The following is a 19558-nucleotide window of genomic DNA, read 5'->3' as shown; positions in this document are numbered from 1 at the left end:
TTTAACCCTCTTGGGCATGGAGTTCACCAGAGCTTCACAGGTTGCCACTCTACCACTCCTCCATGACGACATCACGGAGCTGGTGGATGTTGGAGACTTTGCGCTCCTCCACCTTCCCTTTGAGGATGCCCCACAGATGCTCAATAGGGTTTAGGTCTGGAGACATGCTTGGCCAGTCCATCACCTTTACCCGCAGCTTATTTAGCAAGGCAGTGGTCGTCTTGGAGGTGTGTTTGGGGTCATTATCATATTGGAATACTGCCCTGCGGCCCAGTCTCCGAAGGTAGGGGATCATGCTCTGCTTTAGTATGTCACAGTACATGTTGGCATTCATGGTTTCCTCAACGAACTGTAGCTCCCCAGTGCAGGCAGCACTCATGCAGCCCAAGACCATGACACTCCCACCACCATGCTTAACTGTAGGCAAGACACACTTGTCTTTGTACTCCTCATCTGGTTGCAGCCACTTACACTTGACACCATCTGAACCAAATATGCTTTATCTTGGTCCCATCAGAACACAGGACGTGGTTCCAGTAATCCATGTTCTTAGTCTGCTTGTCTTCAGCAAAATGTTTGCGGCTTTCTTGTGCATCATCTTTAGAAGGGGCTTCCTTCTGTGATGACAACCATGAAGACCAATTTTATGCAGTGTGCGGTGTATGGTCTGAGCACTGACAGGCTGACCCCCCCCCCCCCCCTCAACCTCTGCAGCAATGCTAGCAGCACTCATTTGTCTTTTTCCCAAAGCCAACCTCTGGATATGACGCTGAGCACGTGAACTCAACTGCTTTGGTCGACCATGGCGAGGCCTGTTCTGAGTGAAATCTGTCCTGATAAACCGCTGTATGTTCTTTCCTACCAAGCTGCAGCTCAGTTTCAGGGTATTGGCAATCTTCTTGTAGCCTAGGCCATCTTTATGTAGAGCAACAATTCTTTTTTCAGAGCCTCAGAGAATTCTTTGCCATGAGCTGCCATGTTGAACTTCCAGTGAGCAGTATGAGAGAGTGAGAGGGATAACACCAAATTTAACTTACCTCCTCCCCATTCACACCTGAGATCCTGTAACACTAACGAGTCACATGACACCAGGGAGGGAAAATGGCTAATTGGGCCCAATTTGGACATTTTCACTTAGGGGTGTACTCAATTTTGTTGCCAGCGGTTTAGACGTTAATGGCTGTGAGTTGAGTTATTTTAAGGGGACAGCAAATTTGCACTGTTATACAAGCTGTACACTCACCGCTTTACATTGTAGCAAAGTGTCATTTCTTCAGTGTTGTCACATAAAAAGATATAATAAAATATTCACAAAAATATAAGGGGGTGGGGTGGGGGGGGGGGGTTGAAATCACTTTTGTGAGATACTGTATATATTTTTTTTATTTTCTAGCGGCGGTGGGTAGCAATTGATTTCATTTCACTGACACAAAGATAGGTGTGCTATATACTGGCTGCAAATCCGTATATGTGACAATAAGGCAAAAAGCACATACAATATATAAAAACAGTACTATTTGTATCAGTATCTTCTTACCCGCAGAGGTAAGAAGATACAGCTGGGGAAAGACAGCACTGGACTCCAGGCACCGGTAACTACCTGTTTTTTAAACGTCAGCAGCTACAGTGTTTGTAGCTGTTGACTTAAAAAAAACAACTACAACAACTGAAGTTCCTCTTTAAGTTATTAAAGATGATCATTTTTGGAATAACTTAGTATAATTTTCCAGCTTTATACAAATATATAAATATGCAAAGTCTGAAGAAAGTAACTTATTATGAAGGTAGTTTATTTAGAATACTTGCATCTTTAACAACTTAAAGTGTTACTAAACCCAGGACCCTGCAGTCACTATATCTGGTCTCCCACAGTACATAGAACATGTAAATACAATCATTTTAGTAAATATAAACTGCTAAATACCTTTTCTGATCAGCGGTATATAGCAGTTTTGGACTTCTATCAGTGCCTTGTTAAAGCTTGTAGGAGGAGTTTTTATACTGCACTGGCTGTCCAAACAGGATGCAGGACCCCTGACCCTCTGTCTGGACAGTACTAATTGGCCCTGTGCTGATCACATGCACTCTCCCAAGGAAAAAAAACCTCTCTAGCAATACACACCAAACTGAGCATGTGACTCCAGTAACTCTGTCTTATCCGGAGATGTTTTGGGGGCAATGCAAGAAGAGGAGGATCTGTGCATACAGGATCAAACAGCCTTTTTATACACTGCAGAGGTTTAACCCCTTAGGATTAACCTCTTTTACTATTGTGGGTTTAGTAATACTTTAAGTTAGCCAATACAAGGTATCAATAACACGCCAAAAATACCATGGTACAATACTCTACCTTTTTTTGAAACCTTCTTTCAAATCACACATTACTGGTAAAACCCATCTTATTGATACAAATGCAATTCAGGAGGACTGTCACAGACAAAATCTATTTGGATATTTACTTTGCCATTGGTACAAAGCAGCCCATGAATCTTTTTTTATCAGACATGGAGGGCTGCAAAAAAGAATGAATTGATCCCACAGGGATGTCACTTGTAAATTGAAGTTTCAGAATTGTCTATCATGTTCTGATAAAGTTGCATTTTAAAATAAGTGTGGCAAACATATTTTAAAAGCAAATAGAAAAACAGGACTTCTCCTATAGAGATCCCTGTATAGCAAAAGTGGACTTTAGAGGCACAACATGAGACAACTTACTTAAAACTCAATTTATTAGCACAAACAATAAAACCATATTACATGTTAAAAAGAGGAGGGGTTAGGCCATATAACACAGCTAACTCCATCCACGATTAAATAAACAACAAAGAAGGGAGGGGGTTACATATCTAACATTGTAATAGGCAGGTAGCCCCTCCCTTCTTAGTTGTTTATTTAATCGTGGATGGTGTTAGCTGTGTTATATGGCCTAACCCCTCCTGTTTTTTAAATGTGATATGGTTTTAATGTTTGTTCTAATAAATTGAGTTTTATGTAAGTTGTCTCATGCTGTGCTTCTAAAGTCATTTTCCCTATACAGAAATCTCTATAGAAGTCCTGTGTTTCTATTTGTTACACATTAGGATGCTGGCACGCTCTAGGAAACTAACTTTCCCTATCTTTTAAAAGGAATTCTCATTCAAATGTTTTACTTTTGCTCTAGAAAACACCAGTTCTAAAGCTGATCTTTGCATATGAAACCCTAGACAAGGCAATCAAAGGGTTGTCAATGTCACGTTCAAAAGGCTCTGTAACAAGCGGAGAAGTGGTGGATCACTACATCACGAGGGTGAGTCTACAGAATTTTTGTATATGAATTGGTTCACTATGAAGCGCAGCGTTGGAATGCAGGAATATAAATTGCCTTGAATAATCTGTAGTTGTTGCCTATAGAATGAAAGAAGATTCCAGATGCTTCTGTCAGTGCAGATTACAATATTACGTTGTAAAACAAGCATGTAGTTGGAGATATGAAAACAGCACACACTTCTCTTCACTCATTTCACTTCACTTTTTTTGTAATTCATTGTTCAAGCCAGAAACTTCTTACAATCCACAAAGAGTAACCGAACAATAGAAAGCAAGGAGCAAGAAGTAATCCAAACATTACTACATCTTTCTTCACTCTTTTTAAATAAAGTTTACTGAACGCATATGAGAGAGTGTCTATCTTGGGTAAAAAGGTAGTCCAAATCACTAATTGGATACATAGAACAATGAGAACCATTTATATGAATACATTTTCAAAATTTGTCACAGAGCCATTTTTAATGTCACCTGGAGGATTGATAAAAATATATCTAAAAACGATTTGCATAAAACCCAGCTGTAGTAAAATGTGTTAAATATTATTTGGTGTATAGTGTCATCAAATTTATATGAACAAAAAAAAAAAAGGAAAAAGTAAATGAGCTCAGAACGTCTTCACAGTTCTCCACAAAACACTTGAAAACATTACCCAAGCATCATCCATTGTGACCAGTTAGAAGTGACAAATTCTTATGTTTGAGAAAAAAAAAAAAAGCCTTTGTGTTAATCCCTGCATTTGGATCCACACATATGTGCAAATAGATTTGTCACAGCTAAAGATAGTTTGAAGTCCATTTTGAAGGTGACTTAAGTTGGTGGCACATTTTTCTTTGTTCAACCTGCTGGTTAAACAAAGTTTTCTTTTTCTAATGTATGGCCTGCCTTACAGATAATTTAGAAATAAGATAAAGGATAAGTCAGAAGCATGTGTGCAAGTGAAATTAATATCCTTCAGGCCAGATACTAAGACAACTAAGCCATAAAATACAGGGAGCATGCTGAAACTGTTAGTCTAGTTTATACTTCAGTACTTTTTTGGTAAATTTGAACATGTTTTGTGTGTACCAGTTAGTATAATCTATATTAATAAAAGCCATGTGTCCCTGCGTCCAGATTTCCCTGTGTCCATGGAAATGCGCTACTGCACATGTGCCACAGGACAGCCGTTGGGATTGGGACGCAGAGAACACCGGCCGGCGCTGGGTGGGCGTGTATACCAGCAGATCCCCGCCCACCTTTCAACATCGGCCTCTATATTGGCTGGAAGGAAACCATACCTAGGTGGCGGAGAAGACCGCAGCTCCGGTATGGAGAAGACCGCGGCTTCTGTCTTCTGTCTTTCCCCATTGAAAGATCCATCTGACAGGGTGTCCCTGTATCGAGAAGACCGCGGCTCCTGTCACGTTGAAAACTTCATCTGACATGGGCTCTGGTATGGAGAAGACCGCGGCTCCTGTCTGATACTTCCTCCCTTTGAAAAAATCCATCTGAAGGACTGGGCATGCGCGGTAAATGACGTCACTCCAGCTGACTGCTCCGCTCAGCTCGGGTAGACGTCAGTATTACGCGTGCGTAGTCCCTCAGATTAATTTTTCGGCGGGAAGAACAGCTGACTGAACAGAGGCGGGGAGGCAATATCTGACAGGACAGCGGCCGAAATCAGTAAAAGCAGCTTCTACGTATTGAAAATAATAATCATGAAAAGTAAAAAATAAGAAATTAAAGAAAACATTATATATATATAGATATATATATATATATATATATATATAATATATGTATGTATAAATATATATATATATATATATATATATATATACATACATATATATGTATGTATATGTATATGTATATATATATATATATATATATATATATATATATATATATATATATATATATATATATATGTATGTATATATATATATATATATATATATATATATATATATATATATATATGTATGTGTATGTATATATATATGTATGTATGTATATATATATATATATATATATACATACATACAGTGGGTACGGAAAGTATTCAGACCCCCTTAAATTTTTCACTCTTTGTTATATTGCAGCCATTTGCTAAAATCATTTAAGTTCATTCTTCTTCCTCATGAATGTACACATAGCACCCCATACTGACAGAAAAACACAGAATTGTTGACATTGTTGCAGATTTATTAAAAAAGAAAAACTGAAATATCACATGGTCCTAAGTATTCAGACCCTTTGCTGTGACACTCATATATTTAACTCAGGTGCTTTCCATTTCTTCTGATCATCCTTGAGATGGTTCTACACCTTCATTTGAGTCCAGCTGTGTTTGATTATACTGATTGGACTTGATTAGGAAAGCCACACACCTGTCTATATAAGACCTTCCAGATCACAATGCATGTCAGAGCAAATGAGAATCATGAGGTCAAAGGAACTGCCTGAAGAGCTCAGAGACAGAATTGTGGCAAGGCACAGATCTGGCCAAGGTTACAAAAAGATTTCTGCTGCACTTAAGGTTCCTAAGAGCACAGTGGCTTCCATAATCCTCAAATGGAAGACGTTTGGGACGGCCAGAACCCTTCCTAGAGCTGGCCGTCCGGGGGAGAAGAGCCTTGGTGAGAGAGGTAAAGAAGAACCCAAAGATCACTGTGGCTGAGCTCCAGAGATGCAGTCAGGAGATGGGAGAAAGTTGTAGAAAGTCAACCATCACTGTAGCCCTCCACCAGTCGGGGCTTTATGGCAGAGTGGCCCGACGGAAGCCTCTCCTCAGTGTAAGACACATGAAAGCCCGCATGGAGTTTGCTAAAAAACACCTGAAGGACTCCAAGATGGTTAGAAATAAGATTCTCTGGTCTGATGAGACCAAAATAGAACTTTTTGGCCTTAATTCTAAGCGGTATGTGTGGAGAAAACCAGGCACTGCTCATCACCTGTCCAATACAGTCCCAACAGTGAAGCATGGTGGTGGCAGCATCATGCTGTGGGGGTGTTTTTCAGCTGCAGGGACAGGACGACTGGTTGCAATCGAGGGAAAGATGAATGCGGCCAAGTACAGGGATATCCTGGACAAAAACCTTCTCCAGAGTGCTCTGGACCTCAGACTGGGCCGAAGGTTTACCTTCCAACAAGACAATGACCCTAAGCACACAGCTAAAATAACGAAGGAGTGGCTTCACAACAACTCCGTGACTGTTCTTGAAAGGCCCAGCCAGAGCCCTGACTTAAACCCAATTGAGCATCTCTGGAGAGACCTAAAAATGGCTGTCCACCAACGTTTACCATCCAACCTGACAGAACTGGAGAGGATCTGCAAGGAGGAATGGCAGAGGATCCCCAAATCCAGGTGTGAAAGACTTGTTGCATCTTTCCCAAAAAGACTCCTGGCTGTATTAGATCAAAAGGGGGCTTCTACTAAATACTGAGCAAAGGGTCTGAATACTTAGGACCATGTGATATTTCAGTTTTTCTTTTTTAATAAATCTGCAACAATGTCAACAATTCTGTGTTTTTCTGTCAGTATGGGGTGCTATGTGTACATTCATGAGGAAGAAGAATGAACTTAAATGATTTTAGCAAATGGCTGCAATATAACAAAGAGTGAAAAATTTAAGGGGGTCTGAATACTTTCCGTACCCACTGTACACATATGTATGTATATATACATACATCTATATTAATAAAACCCATGTGTCTCTGCGTCCGTCCCTGTGTCCGTGGGATTGCGCTACTGCGCATGTGCCCCAGGACAGCCGTTGTGACGCAGAGAGACTTCGGGCAGCCGGCCGACGCTGGGTGGGCGTGTTACACAGGAGCGGATCCCCGCCCACTTCACTTCCTCCTCAGGATTGGCTGGCGTTCGGATCCAGCTGGGGAAGGAGAAGTACTTCACCTTGGTGGCGGAGAAGAGCGCGGCTCCGGAGGAAGAGGCCTGTCGGATGATGCCTCAAATGCATTATCCGACAGAGGCATCATCCGACAGGCCTCTTCCTCCGGAGCCGCGCTCTTCTCCGCCACCGAGGTGAAGTACTTCTCCTTCCCCAGCTGGATCCGAACGCCAGCCAATCCTGAATAGGATGCTGAAAGGTGGGTGGGGATCTGCTCCTGTACACGCCCACCCGCCGCGAGTACGAGACTTCTAATGCAATGCCCTGGCTGTGAGAGTCAATGCCCTTGCACAGTGAAGAATACTGTGCACGAGAGTTGTAGTTTTCGGCAAGATGTTTCAACGCAACTGCGCATGCGCCCGACATTTGGAGCTGCATATAGTTGGGAGTTTTTGGCAAGATGTTGCGCCCGCATTTGGAGCTTATATACATAAAGGATTTTTAAAAAATAAAATCGGCAGCATGGTTAACACTACTGATAGATATTTAACTACTTATTTAAATGGAAAGATTTAAAAAAAAAAAAAAAACGTAATAAATACCAGTGCCTGGCAGTTGAAAATTTGGTGTGATATATATATATATACCGGTATATATATATATACACACATACCAAATTTTCAACTGCCAGGCACTGGTGTTTAATAAGTTTTTTTTTTTTTTTTTTAAATCTCTCCATTTAAATAAGTAGTTAAATATCTATCAGTAGTGTTAACCATGCTGCCGATTTAATTTTTTTAAAATCCTTTATGTATATAAGCTCCAAATGCGGGCGCAACATCTTGCCGAAAACTCCCAACTATATGCATCTCCAAATGTCGGGCGCATGCGCAGTTGCGTTGAAATGTGTGTGTGTGTGTGTATATATATATATTTATATACATGCATACATACATACATTCTAGCGCCCGTTAATTTAACGGGCTTAATGTCTAGTAATAATAATAATTTAATTTAACTAGCCAATAATAGTAACACCATGAGGGCAAACATTGAAAATACAATTTCTTGTTCATAAATTCTCAAAACCAGCCACGACTCACTTCACCTGTTGAAGATGTTTGCTCTGCCAAAATGTTTTGCCCAATATCCTTTTGAGAAAAGTTTTATTTGTAAGTGGGTATTTTCTGTGGCAGATCCTGCTTTCTTTTGCCTTACAAGACCCTCATGGCCTCCATGGAGGATATGCTTGTCTTCAAACACCCAGTTAGTAAGAGGTTATAGGCTCTGTTAAAGTTCTTGCCCTGCCATGTGAACCGTGGTTGCACCTAATGTCAGACCTTTTACTTATGGCCTTATGCTACTGCCTGAATGGCTTGGTAGATGCACTTTGACAATTACTAGGATGATCTTAATTGCATAAGCCACCTAAAAGAAGTACAATTAAATTGTGGCTGTTTCATAGGTTTGTTGTGCTGTTTTTCTTGTGAATCCAACCAATGCAAAAAATAGATCCACCAACTGATATTAGGAACAACTCACTAATGCTGAGTAACCTTTAAATACAGAAGGTCACAAAAGCACAGAATCTTCATATTTGAGATCCAGATGAAAGCTGACAATTTCTTATTTCTTTATACTTCGTCTCTAGGATCACATAATATAGTTGCTCATTTTATACAGAAGTACACTGGAATCAAAGCCATAGCATAATTCATTCTATTTAAATGAACAATAAAAACAAAAGGATCTTCTCACTTATGTCAAGTGTTCCAAGCACTAAGTGTATTTCATATACTGACATAGCTCCCAATTGTCACTGATTTGTAAAAAAAAAGTCCCTTGGTCACTCTTTCCTCTTCATTTGTCCCTCATTTTGGTCTGATCTATATAGTTGTATATAAATTCATTTTTTATCTTTAAATTTAATTATCTTTTCTGAAAACTCAAGGACTGAAAAATCCTAACTGGCTCCCCCGTATGCAATGTTTATGAGGGGGCTGGGGAATTGTTTTTGCCTTAATTACCATGTCTGTACAGTGCTGGCAGGTTTCATTAATAATTGTTAACTTGATGAGCACACTGTCCTAACAAAGGGTTAAAAATCTCAAGACATTTTATGTTAATACACTGTCTCGAATATTGTCCCTCAGCTGCCCCCAAACTCTGCATTGCCATCTTTGTGGAGATTGAAAGCAATATAATCTGTCCTGTAGAGTCCTAGGTATAATCCTACTCCAAAGAAACAGCTAAAAAGGTAAGATTTGTTATAACTACTTGCCGCCTGTAGGACATCTATGGACATCCACAAGTTGCAGTAGTTATACTGGGATGATACCTGCACCTACAGACATCATCCTGGTATGACAGTTTGCATCCGTTGACTCCCTTTGTAGCAGAAGTGATTCAAGTGGCTAAATAGCCACTTGATCACTTCTGCGGGTGTTAAAAGGGGGTCCCACCCTCTTCCCACCACCGCCTCCTCTCCCGTGCTCTACTGTCTAATCGTGGAGCCTGGGAGCTATGTGACCTGTGGCATCAGCTGCACAGAACAGAGAGAGATAAACTGACATTGTTCCTCTCTCTCTGTGACCCAGGAAGTGATGAGTATGTTGCCACTTCCGGTTCCTCCTCTTAGTTTACCTGGCTGCTAGCGGCCAGGAAAGCAGCCCATCAGACCAATCTGTGCCTGATCGGCTGCATTAAAGGCCAGAGGAGAGATATGGGGTCTAATACACCCCAGATCTCTCCATAAAGAGAACCTGTCACAGCCAATGCTGTCACAAGGGATGTTGATAGCAATAAAGTTAGTCCAAAATATATTTTTAAAAAATATTTAAAAAAGTAACTTTCTAGCAAAGAAAAGGTCGATTTTTACATGTAGGAGTGAAGTGTCAGAATTGGCCCGGATAGGAAGTGGTTAAAATATTTTTAGGTATGGTGTGTGAATGGGAAAACATACATACGACGGAGGTTTTCGACTACAAAGGTAGAAATACACCTTAAAGCCAAAGTCTTCTCTTTGATTCTGGTAACACTGTGCATCACTGCTTTTAATAAATGGTGACATATAAATTTGTCATAAAAGTATTTAATGTCATACTCCCATCTTACATCTGGGGTACACTGGACATCTGGATAAATAATCCTGTCCCAAGATGTAGTTCTCGCTCATATTTACTTCTTCTTATTTAGCTGAATGCATGAAAAAGGCATGTATTATGGAGATTTCTTGATTACTGAATATTTAATGATTTGTAAATTCTTAGTTGTCTTTGAAGTAATGTTTGTTAGGATTATAAACTAATTAAAAAACAACAACACAAATGCATACTAATCCTTTCTCTCTGTGTTTTCCGTCAGCTGGGTGTAAAGAGACAGCATGAGAATAACGCAGCTGAAGTGCAGAGAAGCTCCTCCAAGTCACTCACACATAATGTGACGATGATGGATTTACAGCTTGAGCTAATTGTGGCTCAGCATCGCGTGTCAGTCAAAATCCTCAATTGTCTACAAGGTAAGCGATGACCCTGACGTGATATACCTGATCAAAGTCATGATTGTTATGACAGTGCCCATCAACACTTTACACAATGAAGCTAATTAACATGCTAATGCAGCTGAGTTGATTGAAAATATGGATAAACCCGCATAAATCTATCGGTCTGTAGACATACTCTGCAACATCCAGAAATAGTTTTATTCTTTAAAAAATGTCTGAATGTGCTGCATTATAAAGGTTTTACCTGTGAATAAAATATTTCACCTGACTAGAAAAATTCAAACATTAAAAAATAGCAAACTTGTAGGTTGATATCAAGTCCTGTCCCCAAGTTTAAAAGCACTAAAATAAGTTTTGGTTCCACTTTGACCAAGAATTCCCAGAGCCCTATCAGTTAGCTAAAAAGCCAGGACAGCAGACCGGGTCTAGCATTGCCATGAGCTTCTCTTATTTATTTATTTTTTAGAGAACTATGTATCAAATTCTTCCATTCCCATATGCAGTATTAACTAAACAAAAACATAAAAAATGCTGCACAACACATTTGTGTCTCAAGGTTACTGTTTTACCCCTACTAGGCTATTGTGAGTGCTAGTGCTCCAATAATAGATGATACATTTCATTTGTAATTTACATTTCATTTTACTTAATAGTGAAAACATTTATGTCAGAGTAAAAAAAGAAATGTATGTAGCACATCTCTGCAATACATGCACACTGCCCAATGTTTGATCACTGTAAAGACCCTGACCTGTTGTTCTTCCAGAAATGCACACAGCTACTATGTACTGTTGTGAGCATTGATAACAAAGAGCAATTTTGTGGCCTTAATGGTGTCAGCCCTGCCTCTTTGTCTTTTTGCTAAACTTCTCAAACTCTACCACTCTCTCTTATCTCTAAATAGACAGTAATTATTATGTAGTCCAATATAAGAACCACCAAGATACAACCATACATTAAATGAGTGGGACTGAGTCACTTATTAGTGATTTAAGTTTTTTTACAGTGTCATTCACGGCAACAAATGATCAATTTGTTATAACAGCTATACAGTGCATTTTTATACAGACGTGTGTGCAAACAGTTTTTGTCTTCGGTGTGTTGGAATAACCGTAATATGTAGCCATGTCTTTTGGTTTTAGCGGATGGTGAACCAATGAGATCGTCTAAAAACTGCAACCAGAACAAAAACAGTGAGCCCATAAGTTTCTACACAGGTAAATTGAAGAATTGATTATTTGACAGATACTTAAAGTGCATCCGGAGAATATCGACCACGCTTCACTTTTTCCACATTTTGTTATGTTACAGCCCTATTCCAAAATGGATTAAATAATTATTTTTATTACAATTCTACAAATAATACCCCATAATGACAAGGTGAAATAAGTTTGTTTGAAATATTTGCAAATTTATAAAAAATAAAAAAGTCCATACATAAGTATTCACAGTCTTTGCTCAATACTTTGTTGAAGTACCTTTGGCACCAATTACAGCCTCAAGTCTTTTTCAGTATGATGTTACCATCTTGGCACACCTATTTTTGGGCAGTTTCTCTCATTCTTCTTTGCACAACCTCTCAAGCTCCATCAGGTTGGATGGGGAGCGTTGGTGCACAGCCATTTTCAGATCTCTCCAGAGATGCTCAATCAGGTTATCACAGAGTTATCCCGTAGCCACTCCTTTGTTATCTTGGCTGTGTGCTTATGGTCATTGTCCTGTTAGAAGGTGAACCTTCGCCCCAATCAGAGATCCAGAGAGCTCTGGAGCAGGTATTCATCAAGAATGTCTCTGTACATTGCTGCATTCATCTTTCCCTCCATCCGATCTAGTCTCCCCACAGTATGATGCTGACACCACCATGCTTCACTGTAGGGATGGTATTGGCTAGGTAATGAGCGGTGCCTGGTTTCCTCCAGACATGACGCTTGCCATTCAGGCCAAAGAATTAATTTTTTGTTTCACCAGACCAGAGAATTTTGTTTCTCATGGTCTGAGAGTCCTTCAGGTGCCTTTTGGCAAACTCCACGGTGCTGTGATGTGCCTTTGAGGAGTGGCTTCCGTCTGGCCACTCTACCATACAGGCCTGATTGGTGGAGGGCTGCAGAGATGGTTGTTCTGAAAGGTTCTCCTTTCTCCACAGAGAAACGCTGGAGCTCTGTCAGAGTGACCATTGGGTTCTTGGTCACCTACCTGACTAAGGCCCTTCACCCCCCGATTGCTCAATTTTTGCCGGGTGGCCCGCTCTATGAAGTGTCCTGGAAGTTACAAACTTCTTCCATTTATGGATGATGGAGGCCTATGTGCTCATTGGGACCTTCAATGCTGCAGAAAATTTTATATACCTTTCCTAGATCTGTGCCTCTATACAATCCTGTCTCAGAGGTCTACAGACAATTCCTTAAACGTCATGGCTTGCTTTGTGCTCTGACATGCACTGTTAATGGTAGGACCTTATATAGACAGGTGTGTGCCTTTCCAAATCATGCCCAATCAACTGAATTTACCACAGGTGGAGTCCAATCAAATTGTAGAAATATCTCAAGGATGATCAGTGGAAACAGGAAGTAGCTGAGTGCAATTTTGAGTTCCATGGAAAAGGCTGTGAATACTTATGTACTGTAGATGTGATTTTTTTTTTCATTTTTTATTTTTAATAATTTTGCAAAGATTTCAAACAAACTTCTTTCACGCTGTCATTATAGGGTATTGTTTGTAGAATTTTGAGGAGAATAAGGAATTTAATCAGTTTTGGAATAAGGCCGTAACATAACAAAATGTGGAAAAAGTGAAGCGCTGTGAATACATTTGGATGCACTGTATGCCTATGTAAACATGTGAATTTAATTATATATTATATTTCTTTTGGATTGCAGAATCTGAGATAATTGACAATATCAACAAGAATAACCTGTCCAAAGCCATATTTTTAATGCAAAAGGCAGTACTATATACTAAGGGACTGGAGAGTTCTCCCAATAAGCTTCTGGAGGTAAATTTATTTGCATTTATGAAAGTCATACTTTATATACTGTATGTTGGTGAGCCTGCAGAAATTAATTTCAATATATTTGTCTGTGTTGGGTATTGGTTTGATTGGTACACTTTTGGGGTGCCTCAACAATTATAGTTTGTTAGTGCTAAAAAAAAATGGAAAATGGAATCTCATTGAAGCTTGCTATGTTCCTTACATATTGAACAGATCATTAGGTCTTTATATGATCTCTGGAAAGTATCTCAGAAACATTCGTGTTCCAGCTGAAAATAAACCACCATATCTGGGTCTATCAGCCTGCATAACTCCAAAAGATAAGGAGCTTTTCATTATACCGTAATACTGTTAGAACTCGTAGCATAATGGAGCAAAAGGATAATAGCTAGCACAGTAATACTGCAGATCACATATACCCATACACTTCCCTTTCTGTTTTTCAGTGCTAAACAATTGTGTTTTACTTTACTTGTATATAGTGCAAATCCAGCTGACCAACCGAAAACAATGCATTGTGTAGTTTGCTAATCTCAGCAGTGCTGTTAAGCAGAAAGAAGAGTGATAGCTACCTCAAGTGCCTTCTTTACAAAGATATATATTTAAATTTAAATGCTAGGTAATATTTTTATTGCATTAATACATTGATCCAACTTGGACCTATGTATTATGCATATCTCATACCTAAGCAATCGCTAGGTAAGCTGAAAATCATTGTAGTAGTCACCACTACTACAGTGATTGCCGCTATCTTCTGGGTTCTGTGCCAAACAGCTTCCCTTCTGCATAGTAACTATGATGGAGATTGTGATGTCACCACCTGCTTCTCCATCTTGTGCAATCAGAGAATGCCTTGTATTCTTTAAAAATGGTTGTGGTTCCTAATGAGGGACCCCCTGTTCTCACTATGTGGAATGGCACAGGACCTTAATAATAGTAGCAATCACTGTAGTAGCAAGGACTACTACAGTGATTTGCAGCTTCCTCAGGGATTGCTCAAGTGGGACCAATGTATGCAGAAAAAAAAATTCATATCACCTATCGCTTTCTTCATCGCTGTTCTCTTCTGCCTGAAGCTCTGGGCTGTAGGCAGCTCCTCAGCTTTATCATGTGCAGTACAAGGTTGTTAACCATGCATTTTATGTGAGGTGAGCATGTGATCTGGGCCCAGTGCGCTTTACACTGTACTGGTTGCACAGCTGAAGGAACCCTGCTGGAGTGAGGAATAAAGTATAAGTCCCCTTTCACACATACGGACCGTTCATTTCATCAGTTCAGTTACATAAACCTATCTACCTAACCTATACTACCAATGCAAAAACGGATGAAAAACAGACCTTTTGTCAGTTTACATCCGTTTTTTGTCAGATCCGTTTTTTTTAACGGAAGAAAAATAGGGCTTTCATCCGTTCAAAAAAAAAAGGATATTGACAGAAGCGGATGAAAACGAATGTAAACGGATGATCATCCGTTTTTACATAGGAATGCATTGATGTCTGTTTTTCATCCATCAACAGATGGATAAAAAAACGGATAAATGGTCTGTATGTGTGAAAGGGGCCTAAAGGGCCATACACACTATAAGATTTTCTGAAGACTTTTTCCTTCAGATTTACCTTTTCTATGTAGTACAAGGGCCTGTCAGATTGCATACAAATTGAAAGTGTTTAGGTTTGACCTCATATTATATGGTTTTGGTAAATCTAAAGGAAAAAGTCTTCAGAAAATCTTATAGTGTGTATGGCCCATTAGTCCTTATTTATGAAACACTAGACTAAATGAGCATTCTGAGGGTAGTGTTTGTCTAATTCCTTGAGATCAGCTTTAAAGTACTATATATGTAAAAATGTTTTTTTTTGGTTTTTTGATAGGAAATGTTTAAAATCCCTGTCAGATTTTCCTTCACTTTCTGTATCTGATACACAACAGGAAGTGAGAGAAAATCTCTACACTAAAGTAAATCCTCTTTTAGATAGTTGTCCCCCCAACAAATGTCCTCATTATAAGAATTCTCCTATATTCTTGTTCTGGTGGCAAATCAAAATTTTAGAATTTCCTTCACTTTTAGTCCCGGAAGACATTGGTCACCAAATAAAAAAAAGACAGACAGAAGGTCTATCCTTTCCTATTTTTTTTTTTTTTTTTTAATGTATTTTTGATAAGGTTGTCATTATAGAAATTTGTATAAGAGAAAAAAACAAAAACTCAGTTAGCAACATGAAAATATACAGTAAAATCCATAGGTGCCCTAAATATACTTAGTAATATATACATGAATATTAACATAAGTTGTCATGAAGAATATTAAAATTGAATTGCAAGTGTGTATTCAAGATTAAACTTTAAAGACCATAATTAAATATAGATAAAGACAAAGAAAGAAAGAGAGAAAAAAAAAGGAAAGATATGACATGGGCCTGTCGACAAGATGCCCAGTAGTATGTGAAGATATATGGGTTTTGAGGTTAAGTGGAGGTATTCTAGGATAATAAGGTTGCAAAATCAAAGTTTTTAGTAAAAGATATCCAGGGGAGCCATATATCTTGGAAATGAGAATATCGGTCGTGAAACTGCGCCGATAGTTCTTCCATTCTCATGAGCATATTTAATTCAGTTATCCATTCTGTTAATGATGAAGTGTGCTGGGATTTCCAATAACTCTGAATTATCGCCCTGGCAGCCACTAAAAAGAATCCAAAAATCCCGCTAACTTTTGAAACAGATTCTGGGAACATAGATAATAGTGCTATTTGGGGAGTTTGGGGCACCGTCTCTGAGGCAAAAACACTGTATATTTTAAAAACATTGTCCAAAAATGGGCGCAAGGTGGTACAATCCCACCATATGTGTTGCATTGTGCCTACTTGAGATAGACATCGCCAACATTGGTCTGATGACTTTGGAAATATTTTGTGTAGTATCCATGGACAGCAATACCATCTTGTGATGACTTTGTAGTTTCGTTCCTGTATTTTGCTCACAACAGAAGATTTGAATCCATGTAACGGATTTACAAACTTCTCGGTTAGGAAAACATTATAAAGAAAGGAAACCGTATGTGTAGGGGGTTTAGGTTGTATACATAAAGATTTGAAAACATTCAGGGGATGGCGTAAATTACCTCTTGTTTTAAATTAATTATAGAAAATACGAAGTTGGAAATACAATAGCCACCTACTTGAGTGACAGGGCAAAGACTCATTCAATTTTGTCAAAGGTTTCAGGCTGATTGGATTAATAACATCAGTCATTATAAAATAGATTTTAAAGGTAGCAAAAGAGGGTGTAAGCTTTAATCACAACCCTGGGAAGAATTCAGGATTACCTGTTAGTGGCCTTAGTGGGTTTATATAAGAATAAATTAGAGTAATATTGAGTAACTGGTCCCAGTTTTTAAGGGTTTCTAAAACTCAGGAAGATAGAGTTTGCCTGAGGACGTAAGGATGGCAAAAGCCGCAGTAGAGACATAAGAGGGTAAGGAGATAGCAATTCCTCAATTTGTATCTGTAGTTACCTTGAAGATTTATGAAACCAGTCTAATACTTGAGCTATGTGAAACAAGTGGGGCAGACTTACTCCTCCCAAATATTTGGGCCCAATTATGGTGTCGTAACCAATTCTAGCATGAGAATCAGCCCAAATGCAATATACGAATAGGGGTTTTAAAGAATTGAAGAAGGAATGTGGAGGGTTTATTGGTACAGTTTAAAAGATATAAAGAATACAAGGCAAAATATAAATTTTAAGGAGTGCCATCCTTCCAAACCATGAGTGATTGAAAACCCACTAGTCCTTCAACCTGCTGTTTAATAATGACAATAATGGTTTATAATTTAAATCATGGAGAGATTCAAAATTAGATGGGATTTGGAAACCCAGATATTTGATAGCTTTAGTTTTACAAATAAAAGGGAAAGAGTCCTATAACATCAAGACAGTCGAGTCTGGTATGGTAACATTTAATGCTTCTGTTTTGTGCATATTCTCTCCAAAATTGCTATGTTGAGCACAAGTTGTAAGCTTATGCGTTAGGCGCTGAAAAAGTCACGTTGGGGTTGGAGATGTACAACAACAAGTAATCCGCATAAAGACTTCGATTTATCTCTCTTTGGTCTATAACCAGGCCTTGGATAGAGGGTTTAGATCTAATATTATATTAGATCTGACCCTTCCCTATTTAAACCAATATGGAAAAATATATTTATATGCACCATAATAATACGGAAATACTGCGACACTATAACAATAGCTCCCTGAAAATACACTATACTTGGTAAATGTTCGCTGTTTAAATTAAACCTCTAAAAAATATTTGCTCCAGGTCAACTATATACCTGCTTCTCTTCTGTTGATGTAGGCTATTTCATTGCACTTACTGAAAACCCGATAAAAGAAGAGTTGGAATACTCTATAATTTGACTCCGAGCCCACATACTGTTTTTTTGGTAGTGAAGATGAAGCTATGCATCATTCTCTGAAACTAGTAGCACCCCAGGAGTCTGTCTTTACAAAAATGAAAACGATCAGTGGAAATGTTGCAGTGAGAAACTTTAAACCCTTTGTGTTCCATTACTTGTATAGATCAATGAAATAATCTATTAAGGGCGCCTCATCCATATAGTGAGTTCCCTTAACTGCTGTCCCTTTAAGTGAAAACACTAAAAACAAAAATAATGCATATAAAGCAGGTGCTGTTAAGTGATGGCTAATGTAGATATAATGGAAAATAACATACAAATGTGCCAATAGTGTGAACACAACAATACACTATTGGTATAAACCAGCAGAAATTAATAAATGTGAAGCATTTACAGTCCATATACTAAAGAAGTCTTCTTAAGTGGAATAAATTGGTGCTCAATAAATGCTGTCACCCACACCGTACCTTCTTATTTTGAAGTGCTCCACCTCGTGATGGGACTCATAAATCTGCTCACCAGAAGCCCCAGGTCCCAGGGACCATACAGCCTAATCAGTACACCTGGATAGGTCTTCACCTCTCTAATCCCTCTCGGATGGCCGATGTTGATTATATGGAGGTAAAACAGAGACACCCATATTAGTGCAACACTGTTTTATTAAATATTCAAATGCCACCACAAACGCATCAATAGTTAGGCATACATGGAATGTGCCCTGACCGCACCAGCTCAGATCGCATTTAAGTTGCATCCCCTTTTCTCAACCATGTAATGGGCTCACCCCTCTCTAAACGCTTCAAGAAGCTGGCCAGCGTACCTTCCACGGAGTCGCCGGAAGTGACGTCACTGGTTAGTAAGGAAGTGCAGACAGGCGGACATCAATGCATTTCGCCATATGGCGTCTTCCATATGGTGAAATGCATTGATGTCCGCCTGTCTACACTTCCTTAATAACGAGTGACGTCACTTCCCGCGACTCTGTGGAACGCACGCTGTCTGGCTTCTCGGATCGTTTAGAGAAGGGTGAGCCCATTACATGGTTGAGGAAAGGAGATGCAATTGATATGCGATCTGAGCTGGTGCTGGTCAGGGCACATTCTATGTAAGCCTAACTATTATTGTGTGTGTGGTGGCATTTGAATATTTAATAAAACAGTGTTGCACTATCTCTGTTTTTTTTTAAATTGAAAAACAAGTTTATTTGTGGTATAGAAAACAAGGGTACAAAAACACAGTATATAACCAAAGATTCAAAAAGAATTACAAAAAGGGTGCATTGATATACATTACACATTAGTACAACCATAACGAAAGGGGACCAAGCTTTATAGCATATTTATCAAAAACATTTGGTAGAAGCTGAAACACATACATAGTTAGAGGGTAATGTGATCGCAGGGAAAGTGTAATAGGCAGGGGAGGGTATGCCCCATTGGGCTGATTAATAGCAGTAATAGGGCTAATGTAGTAAAAAAAAAAAAGGGAAGAAGAAAAAAAAAGGTCTCACTCT

At 39.0% G+C, this 19558-nt stretch overlaps 1 protein-coding gene across 1 annotated transcript in view; it reads left to right on the top strand.

The window, feature by feature from the left end:
- Nucleotides 1-19558, top strand: part of CFAP54 (cilia and flagella associated protein 54) — a 616124-nt gene that overhangs the window by 188197 nt on the left and 408369 nt on the right. Inside the window, exons 17-20 of the mRNA XM_082253561.1 lie at nt 3161-3286; nt 10500-10653; nt 11781-11855; nt 13515-13630. Of these exons, the coding sequence (XP_082109687.1) occupies nt 3161-3286; nt 10500-10653; nt 11781-11855; nt 13515-13630 (471 nt within the window). The remainder of the gene's footprint in view (nt 1-3160; nt 3287-10499; nt 10654-11780; nt 11856-13514; nt 13631-19558) is intronic.

Source organism: Pelophylax lessonae (assembly GCF_965119305.1).
Source record: "Pelophylax lessonae genome assembly, chromosome: 4".
NCBI classification, from domain to species: Eukaryota; Metazoa; Chordata; class Amphibia; order Anura; family Ranidae; genus Pelophylax; species Pelophylax lessonae.
The sequence above is the reverse complement of the archived record's forward strand: the minus strand, read 5'-3'. Positions and strand labels throughout refer to the sequence as shown.